Here is a 9,941-nt window from a genome sequence, read left to right as displayed (position 1 = left end):
TAACCTTACGACGCGCGTATTTATGACACGAATGCGTATCAAGGAAGCCCCTGTCAAGAAAGGCTATGTCATAAATGAAGATGACACACATTTTTGCGTATCATAATTTTAAATGTTAAAAAAAATATTATTTACAGATTTGATAATTTTCAAATTAAATTTGCATTTAAAATCTCATAACATAAAATAAAATACTATACACAAAAAATACAATCCATTGCATAAAATTTATTGTCATACAAATAATCATTCAGATAGTAGACAAATATTTGTACATTATTATTAAGAGGTTTTCCTTAACTATATAACCTAGTACTACATTGCTATTTCCTTAGTTAATTTGTGTACATTGTTGTAAGCAAGTGTCTATTGAAGCACCTTCCATGTAGTAGTACTCCCTTGACCAATGCTAGTATCATAACATAAAGCACCTTTCTGCACAAAAAACAACAATCAGTCAACAAAGAGTTAACATTCTTTAAAATCCTATATGAACCTTCTCAAGTGATGCACATGGACCAAGAATACCCTGAATTACAATTTAAATTTTACAACAAAAACAAGAACTGATTGAGTGAACCTAGAAGAATAAAATGCTAGGTCAACTTAGCTAAGTATTGAATCCATATGTAATGAATACAATCACAAATGCAAGTGATTAATGACATTAATGAAATAATTTGTTGCCCTTGTCTTACCTTTATTAGCACCATATATCTTGTCTGATTTCACCTCCAAAATCAACAAATTCAAATATCCATGATTTGGACCTAAGAACATGGGAATACAAAGATACAAATAATATTTAATAACATTGTCCCAAATATAAACACTAACAGATGGTGATAGAAGAGAGCGAAAAATGTTATCATATCTCACGAGGGATGTCTTTCTTCCAACATGTCCTTGTTGTTCAACTTGTAACTTATTCGTATGCGCATAATGATTGCTTTCTGCCATAACAATCAACATTCATCATGTAAACGATATTTAAAAAAAAAACACACAAACATTTCATTCCATGATGATTTATTTATAGTTACCTTGCCATGTTGAGTTTTGGTAACTTGTAATTTTTGTGTTATTGAGTCGTTACCATTTCAAGGAAGAGAGTTACTGCTAGTAGGTTCCAAATGCAACTGAAGAATATAAAAAATAACTTTTTTTTACCAAAATATATTATAAAATAATAAATGAATAAACATACTGGGTGGTGGAGGGGTAGGACCAAATATGTCTAATAAATCCATCATAGGTAAAGGTGATGAAAGGTTGCCTAATGGAGTAACTGAAGTTTTCATATTATTATTATTATCTTGATTTATTGATAATATATCATCATGTGGTGTACATGAACCATTTTGATGAGTAGCTGAATAAACATACCTTTGGGTTCCAGGTTTCATGGCAAATTAAAAAGACTTCACCAACCCGTGACCCAACAATAGTCAAATTAAGTCTTTGATAAATATGCATGTATATTACACTAAGTCAAATTAAGTCATACATCAGAAACTAAGACAACAGTTGTAATTTTGAGTAACTTTTACATGTTTCTATGTGAACAAGGGTGCATTCCATTAAATTAGTGGTATTTCATCTGAATCTTGATAAAACTTCATACAATTATCATAAAAGTTAATGATTTGGTTGTACTTAATTATGTAGTTGAACAAACTGTATAATGTTAAGGGGCACTACTTTTCAAGTAATGCAGTGGATAGTCAACAAGCTGGTGGCATTATAGATGTACCTTTAGCACAAACTGGTGAAGGTATTGTAGAATGTGAACTCCTCAAATGGTTTGTCCAAGATTCTACATGCTCCTGGTGACATTATAAATTTCTGTTTCATTTAGAAGAAAAAAAAACTGAATAGAAAAAGTCACGAAAAGCTATGTCCTAACTTTTTACAGTTCCATTTCCCTAAATGAGCCATCATTTTTTTGAAACATCATTTAACCAGTCCAGACAAAAAATAACACTTAATAATGGCGAAAACATAATAAAATTAAACTGGCCTTACGGTATCCACGTATATTACACTTGCACCACCTCCAGCCACCATTTTCCGTATCCGTCCTTTAGGATTCAACATAGCGGAGCTTCTGGAGCAAGCGACAAGTCAACAGAAGTGTCTTCCATGGGTGGGTACAGAGGATAAAAGCTATTGTCACAAACGTAAAAATAGTAAATTAAGAAAAAAGAAAAAAGAAAAATATTATTTGAATTTTGAAAACATGCCTGCGTTGACTCAGCAGATGGTTTGTTAGTGTATTCATGCGATTCTTGATCCCACGTGACACCACATCCATACTAAGTTGTTTCAGGACATCCACACTACAACATCCTACTTTCACCTATATTTTTTTCACTTTATTATTAAAATTTCTCAACTCACATTTTTAAATATCATCCAAATAACAACACTTACCTTATTTGCCGAGATCATTCCTGGATTTGTAATGCAAGTTATTTGTCGATCTTGATCAGCTATATTCATATCAAAAGTAGGCTACACAATCAAAAGATACAGTTATAAAACGTCTTAGTCATCCAATACTTAGAGTAATTTTATCAAAAGTAGGATGAACAATCAAAAGCTACACTTAGGGACCAACATGTAACTTACTGTAATATTTATAAATATTTCTTTCATTCACGATAAAATTATAAATTTACCTGAGGAAATACATAGTCATGATGTGCATTGTGTATACATGGCACAAGAATCACACGTGCAACAGACCCCATATATTCCACATAATCTTGAAGCTGAGGAACAATTGATATATAAAAAATCAAGGGAAAAGTTGGAAATAAAAGTGTTACAGGTAAAAATAAAGGAGCCGTTTAGACGATTATACCCTCCTAAGGATTTCAAGACAGAATAAATCATCATAAGTCCTGTTTAAAGCTCCTTTCTTGATCTCGGGGTGCTCCGAATCAATGAAAGGCCCTAACTGTTAATGATTTAAATACAATGATTGTTAGTTTAGAGTGGTTTTGATTTTTGAACAGTTACAGGGTTAAAATTGTAAATTCTCACCAGAGAGTGGCTCAAAGAATAAGTTGTCAGTCGTGGTGTAAGGGCTTGAAGCAATAATCTGCTCAAAGATGACATGGATAGAATCAGAGAGAATCCGAATACTAAAACAACCCATGAAGAAAGTAAGGAATAAATAAAATAAAAAAACATACCTGAACTATTGTAAACTGAAATGTTTCTTCTTCTTCAGGTCGTGCCCCACATATCCAAACCCTCTGCTTGTAACAATTCTAAATCCCAAAATAAAGAATTATAAAAGAATTTGTTGATAAAATATGGTTAGTGTAAAATGACGAAACTAACCTCCTAAGCATTTAAAGTGTTTCTCTCCTTGTGATTTAGTAAAACGCGATATGTTGAATGGTGGAAAATTCGTCTGGATCGCTCAAACTACATGAACATGAACATGAATAGAAAATAATTCGATTAATGATAGTAAGATACAAAGATTTTGAAGAAAAAAAAAGTTTTATGTTAATTACTAACTTGTCCCAAATCAAAAGAAGGACTGAAATACAGAGATCTTTCAAAAGCATCAAATCCAACAAACTGCAATTCATGTTAAGGTCAAAAATCATTTAGAAAAAAGAAGAATTGGATTCAAGAAAAGTAATTACCCTGTACATGACTTCGACCCCATAATCTGGACGTGGTTGATCATTGAACATCAATGCATCAGGTTGGTAATGAACAGATTCTTCTGTACTAAACTACATTGTGATAAGAAGGGGGTACAAATGCCTCTCATTTAGTTCCTATAAGTGATAATAGAATGAGTATTTGGAAGAAACAGAAAGTAGGATGAATGATATAAACTTGTGAAAAATGCTTACAGAAAGTCAAAGGAAAAGTCAATAATGTTTCAGTCAAAGGTACTTACCTGCAAATCGCTAATGAAGACTAGTTAGTCGCAAATCGCAAATCAACGGTCGTATACATGTCGAACCCTATAATGGTTTGAGTAATTGATCATGTCGAACCCTCATTCAAACAAATTAAGGTATCATTAAGAAAGACATAGTAATGGAAGATGGAGAAAAAACATCAAATTTCTCAATATTCCATAGTTGAACAACAAATCGGTTTAGAAAAAAAATTAAGGGAACGACAAAATAATGGTTACCTAAAGTCAAATTCCAAGTTTCTCTTTCTTTTTCTCCCACTCTATTGTTTGTGTTTATCTTGTTGTCAGCTATCTTCGTCTGCTGATTCATGGTGACCGGCAGAGGAGGTGACATCAAGGGTGGATGGGCGGTTGGTTTTGATCGGAGTTGACAAAGGACAACAGGTCAGACCTGAAACTGAAACCAAGCGAGTAGCATCAAGGCAAGTATGAAACCGAGAAGCTTGTTTCACCGTAATTAGTATCGCCATGATTTTAGGGGTAGAAGAGGGGTGGCGAAGGCGAGTATGAAACCGATTTTAGGGTTTCATATAGAACAAGAAAGAGGTGGTGATGGAGAAGATGGTAGGGCGGCAATGGATGGTAGGAATGGTGGTGATGGTCGATTGTGTTGAGGTTACAGGTGGTGAGATGTAGCTGCGACGACCATGGCGTTCCCATTGAAGGAGGAGACGCAAGCGGGGTTTTCAATTTTTTGAAGGAGAGAGAGAGAGAGAGAGAGAGAGAGAGAGAGAGAGAGATAGAGATAGGTAGAGAGAGAGAGATAGAGATAGAGAGAAAGAGAGATGGTGGTGAGTCTGATGAGGTGAGCGTTCCCGTTGAAGGAGGAGATGCAAGCGGGGTTTTTAATTTTTTGGATTTCATTCCCCCCAAAAAATGAAAACGTGCGCTTAGAGACTAAAATATAAAGCGACAGGGTAACACGACGCGCTTTTTAGGATAGGTGCCCTCCGTGTTTTTAATTTTTTTTTTGTTGGACACTAATTTTAGGGCGCAAAAAAATGCATGCCCTCTATCCTTCAAATTTTCCAGAACGGACATTATTTTTTAGGGCACGAACGAATGCGCATCCTCTATCAACGCGCGTCATTGTTTGCGCGTCATTAAAGGGCTGTTTTCTAGTAGTTTTAATTCTTGAACAATACAAATTAAATAACATGATTTAATATTAATATATTATACTTGTAATATACTAATAAATCATAAATAACATCTTTCTCAAAATGGACCATGTTACTCTCGGGTCAAGTACATATCAATTATAGTTATGGACTTAGACACCTTATCCAACAACTATGACTTGTATCTTGAATACAAATACCAACTAATAAGTGGATAAAACACTTTGCAATATTTCGTATGGAAACGCTCCATACATATCTTACTTAATGTTTTGTAGATTTGAAGCCTATATTATACTAAAGCTTCTAGATCCAAAATCTACTAAATACATACTTATAGAATATTCTAAAAGGTTTCCTAGATTAGTTTATATAAACCCACAAAAAATAAGTTCTCTTATTCCATTGAAAGTTGAGTTATCATAAAGCAAGCTTCTAATGACAAAGCAAGTGGGAGGCACATGGAACTTGAAGTAACTAAAGAACCATAGTCAGATGTAGAAAAGGTTGACATTAGTTTTTACAAGAAATTGTTAAACTTGAATAACAAATATTCATAAACATAAATTGTTCGCATACATGATAGAAATCATCTATAACATGATAAATATGGAATCTTTCATTGATGAGTTCTTCTTGATGGTTTCTAGAAAATCCATCAACTGCCAAAATGCTATATCATACTTTGAACATGTTGAAGGACTTTAAGTCATGAACAGTGAGATGTAATCCATGTATAATACTCAATTATGGGCTTGATTAATCTCCCTTCGTATAGCAAAGATAGAAGGAGTGAGTAAGTCTTTTAGAAATAATACAAACATGGAGAACTATACATATTTAGCAAGACTTATTGTTAAAAGGTTTTAATAACACTCATTTCTATGAATATGATCAAACCATATCTCAAGTATCTATGAGTCTATAAACAAGGATATTATTTTCCATAACTACATATACTGATTATGAGATTTGACAGATAGATTTCAAGAAAAAACTTTTTTCTTAATAGCGCCTACTTAAAGATGTCTATATAGTTTAGTCTGGAGGTTTTCTTAGTCCAGATTATCCTAACAAAATTTGTTACCTTTAAGATCCATATGTGGATATAAATAAACATCTCAATGTGAGAATTTTCATTTTAATATGAACACACAAGGTATGATTTTTATATAAAAATGAAGATAGCATATTTGTTTACTAAAAACTAGTGGGAGCATAGTAATATTCCTAATCTTATATGAATGAGACATATATAATCATGAGAAACTACATTATAACTATGCAAGGATGTTTCTCCTTGACTCGGAAAGTGTTTCTTAGATGAAAGACATAGTATAGACAAGATAAATTCTTTATGCATATGTTGATAATATCTTAAAATAGATCAAGATAAAAGATTCCTTTGGAGAACTCTTGACATTTCCACATTGCACCATTTTGAGTTACTCTCAAAATAACCTAGCACGTAGGTTGGGGCTAGATAAAATGATTTATATTCTATTTGATTTGACAAATGAATCCATCATTTATGTCATATTGTCCACAAGACTATATATATGATTATGATATGAACATATCATAAGATAGCAATTGGATACATGGATAAGTCATTGAATGGATATAAGGACATTTTAACAGTACTTAAGAAGAACTAAGAGAATGTATATGACATAAGATGTTTAGTGGAAGATCTTTATGTATGGGAGCTACACAAGATGTTAATATATATATATATATATATATATATATATATATATATATATATATATATATATATTGGTTATGACTTCATTATGGAATGAATAGTAAGTTTTTATTGGAATAAGTTCCAAGCAAAACATAATTACATAGTCTACTACAAAATAAGAATACATTGTTACTTTAAAAGATGAAATCAAATATGATTGGATGAAGAGTTCATTGAAAAGCTAAGTTGAGTCCTTACATGAAGGGATAACCTAGAAATCTTTTTTTACTTCAATAGTATACTTAATCAAGCTAAGGGACTCTAAATTACATAAGAACATCAAACATATTATCTAAGATATTTAACTATTGTAACATCTCGATTTCCACGAATGAAATTTAGGGATTTGTGCAATTTAGAAATTCTACTCAATGAGTTGGAGGCCTAACTCGTCGTGTAGAAACCAATAAGGGTCGTGTATTCCGGAGAACCTACTCGACGAGTTGGAGGACCCAACTCGACGAGTTGGAGATTAATATGAAAACCCTTATTTTTAGGGTTTGAACCCTATTTAAAGGACCTTAAGTCCTCCCTCCAGCCTCCCTTACCACCTTCACGTCCAAAAACAATCCCTAATCAAGTTAACCTCCTATTTTGAGTGTGTGTGAGGCTAAAGAGTCTGTGTTTGGTGCATTTCTTGTAGAGACTTGAAGATTGAGAAGCTTGGAACGAGAAGGAGCTTGTAGATCCAACATCTACGTCGTTTTAGCATTCATTTGAAGGTAAAAAGTCATTACCTTGATCAATTTATTGTTAGATCTCTCCATTCAAGAGTTTAGGGTCACTTCTTACTTCTTCTTGAGGCATTTTTGGTATTGAGCACGTTTTGAAGTGAGGAGTTTAGATTTGGACTCCTCAAGATCTCATGGTCATAAAGTTCTCGACTTTAGCAAACTTTGGCCTTTCTCTATGCCCTAAACCTCTTCCTAAGGCTAGTTTTCGGTGTTTTAACCTCTTGAGGCCTTGCTTACACGTAAAGTTGGCAACTTTATGTGGTAACTACACTATAGGAGACCATATCTACAGTTTGGAGCCTTGGTGTCGCTTAAAAGTGTTTGAATGAGAAAAGGGTTGAAGGAACTCGATGAGTTGCATAGCCAAATCGACGAGTTAGATAGGGTTTACCCGCCTTCTGGATTCTGAGTAAACTCGGTGAGTGGGTGAGAAGACTTAGCGAGTTGATTAGGGTTTTCCTGGTCTTCTGGACACTGAAGAACTCGACGAGTTACTTAGGTAACTCGGCGAGTTGACTCGAGTTTTCGGTTTCTAAGTTCTGAAGGAACTCGACGAGTCAGTCGATGAACTCGAGGAGTTGGGTCAACATGGACTGTTGACCTTGACTGTTGATTTTGACTTTGACCAAGCGTTGACCAATTTTGACTTTTAAGGTTATATTGGTAATTTGGGATTCTAATGGGATCAATCATATGTTGGTTACAGGCAGTTAAGTTTGAAGCAGAGAGTTGGGGTTTGATCTTCTTGATTCAGCACTACCTGTGAAGTGAGTTTTCCTCACTATATCAACAGGGTCGAAGGCACCAATGTCGACCCTTCTTTTTGGATTGTTATCCTGGTTATTACATGATGATATGCTTAGTGATCTGTTAGATTTGAGTCCTGGTATATAGGATGATGTTATGATTACTGATCTGTGACAACGGTCTGACTGTTTATACATGCTTGCGTTTGATATCTATATGTTGATTGTGTGTTTACAAGTGGGTTGAGGTGATCCTGCTTTGTCCTATAGGCTAACATACCCAGTGAGGCCCGGATAGACTGAAGGCCCATCGGGGCGTACCAATCAGGCCAAAGGCCCAGAGAACGGTCCAAACATGCTGAAGGCCCGGTAAGGGCGGACTAGACATGTTGAAGGTTCTGAGAGTGGGCCAGATAGACTGGATGTGACAACCCGAAATTTCTATTCTGTACAAACATATCAAGTCAATAGAAGTCAGAACAGTTGTTGTTAATTTTCAGACTTTTTAGAAAAAGTTTGAGTATTTCAGGATTCACACTTTAGATATATCAGGAGAGAGGATGCACTAGGGTTTATTGTGCAACATTGTTATTCCAAAACTCTAGGAAATTAGATTTTACTGCCTGAATAAAATATTTTCAGCCAAAAACCCTAAATTTGGGAGTATATATATGAGAATTTGTCATTATTTACACTTTTTCCAAAAACTCAAGATCTAAACCCATTTCTCTCTCAAGTATCATCCAAAAGCTTTTCAAGATCTTCAATCTAGTAAGTGATTCTAGCTTTCTTAAGTGATTATATGACTTAATCTAGTGTTTTAACACACTTCTAACCGTGAAATCATTCCAAAAGGTTGATTCTTCCATTTACACCAAGAACACCAAGAACACACACTAGTGTTTTAACACACTTCTAACCGTGAAATCATTCAAAAATATAGTAAGTACTTCTATCCTAGAGTCTTATAAAGCTTGTTACATTCCATTACATCAAGAAAAAGTCCCAAGAACACCAAGAACAAGGTGTTTACGGTTCAAGAAGTTCTTGAACCGTAAACCCCAAGTAAAGGTGCGAAAGTGTGCCTAAGTCCTTCACAAGCCTTAGAAACATGTCTAAATCCTGTCCTTAATGAGCTAAGGACTTGAAAACCCCAAAATACCATAAACCATATGATTTTACGATAGTAAACTCAAAGGAAAATGGTTTAGGAACCGTAAACTCCAAATAGGAGTGAAATGGTGTCGTAGTTCCTTCCATAGACACATACTTCAAGTAGAAAAGCTTCTAGGGACTTTTAAGGCATCAAACCAACAAATGGTCAAAAGTGTATGAGCTTACGGCCGTAAACTCAAGGGTTTACGACCGTAAAATCTTTTGTTAGTGACCACAAAACCGTAAACTCCATAATGGAGTTTTCCTTGAACCTCAAGCACACTAGCCTTTCCCTACAACACTTAGATGCAATCCTTGGGACTTATAACACTTGTATAAGGTGTTTAGCATGTCCTAGGGTGCCTTAACTTTGTTTATTAGTTGTTTAAAGACTAATTGGATACATATATGTGATATTATATGTTAACTAGGATCATAGAGTGTGTTCAAGTCTTCACTTTACACCTAGCAATCCTACATCTT

General features: G+C 34.3%; 1 protein-coding gene across 3 annotated transcripts; it reads right to left on the bottom strand.

Annotated features, from left to right (window-relative positions):
- Positions 1–220: 220 nt before the first annotated feature.
- On the bottom strand, positions 221–4,702 carry LOC145100579 (uncharacterized). Of its 3 annotated transcripts, XM_079037794.1 has the most exons (17): positions 4,172–4,702; positions 3,929–3,995; positions 3,666–3,803; positions 3,535–3,597; positions 3,352–3,438; positions 3,201–3,278; positions 3,049–3,106; positions 2,867–2,962; positions 2,682–2,774; positions 2,434–2,514; positions 2,244–2,359; positions 2,026–2,166; positions 1,754–1,826; positions 1,044–1,139; positions 880–953; positions 699–770; positions 221–435 (listed from the first exon to the last, which is right to left on the bottom strand). In XM_079037794.1, the coding sequence occupies exons 9-12, from the start codon at positions 2,751–2,753 to the stop codon at positions 2,091–2,093; spliced, it is 345 nt and encodes a 114-aa protein (XP_078893920.1). In that variant the 5' UTR covers positions 2,754–2,774; positions 2,867–2,962; positions 3,049–3,106; positions 3,201–3,278; positions 3,352–3,438; positions 3,535–3,597; positions 3,666–3,803; positions 3,929–3,995; positions 4,172–4,702; the 3' UTR covers positions 221–435; positions 699–770; positions 880–953; positions 1,044–1,139; positions 1,754–1,826; positions 2,026–2,090. The 3 variants fall into 3 exon arrangements, with proteins under 3 accessions (XP_078893920.1, XP_078893918.1, XP_078893919.1); XM_079037792.1 differs by having other exon boundaries at positions 699–953; XM_079037793.1 differs by lacking the exon at positions 4,172–4,702 and having other exon boundaries at positions 699–953; positions 3,929–4,073.
- Between the last annotated feature and the right edge of the window lie 5,239 nt (positions 4,703–9,941).

Source organism: Lactuca serriola, chromosome 4 (genome assembly GCF_051521515.1).
Source record: "Lactuca serriola cultivar US96UC23 chromosome 4, Lser_US96UC23_V15, whole genome shotgun sequence".
NCBI classification, from domain to species: Eukaryota; Viridiplantae; Streptophyta; class Magnoliopsida; order Asterales; family Asteraceae; genus Lactuca; species Lactuca serriola.
The sequence above is the reverse complement of the archived record's forward strand: the minus strand, read 5'-3'. Positions and strand labels throughout refer to the sequence as shown.

What these genes read in the sequence shown, in the direction of transcription:
- LOC145100579 (XM_079037792.1), bottom strand. Translation starts at nt 2,753, where the DNA reads ATGGGGTCTGTTGCACGTGTGATTCTTGTGCCATGTATACACAATGCA. An exon ending in ATGACTATGTATTTCCTCAG is followed by an intron (nt 2,515 to 2,681) that starts GTAAATTTATAA and finishes TTGATTGTGTAG; the next exon opens with CCTACTTTTGATATGAATAT. An exon ending in CATCTGCTGAGTCAACGCAG is followed by an intron (nt 2,167 to 2,243) that starts GCATGTTTTCAA and finishes TTGTGACAATAG; the next exon opens with CTTTTATCCTCTGTACCCAC.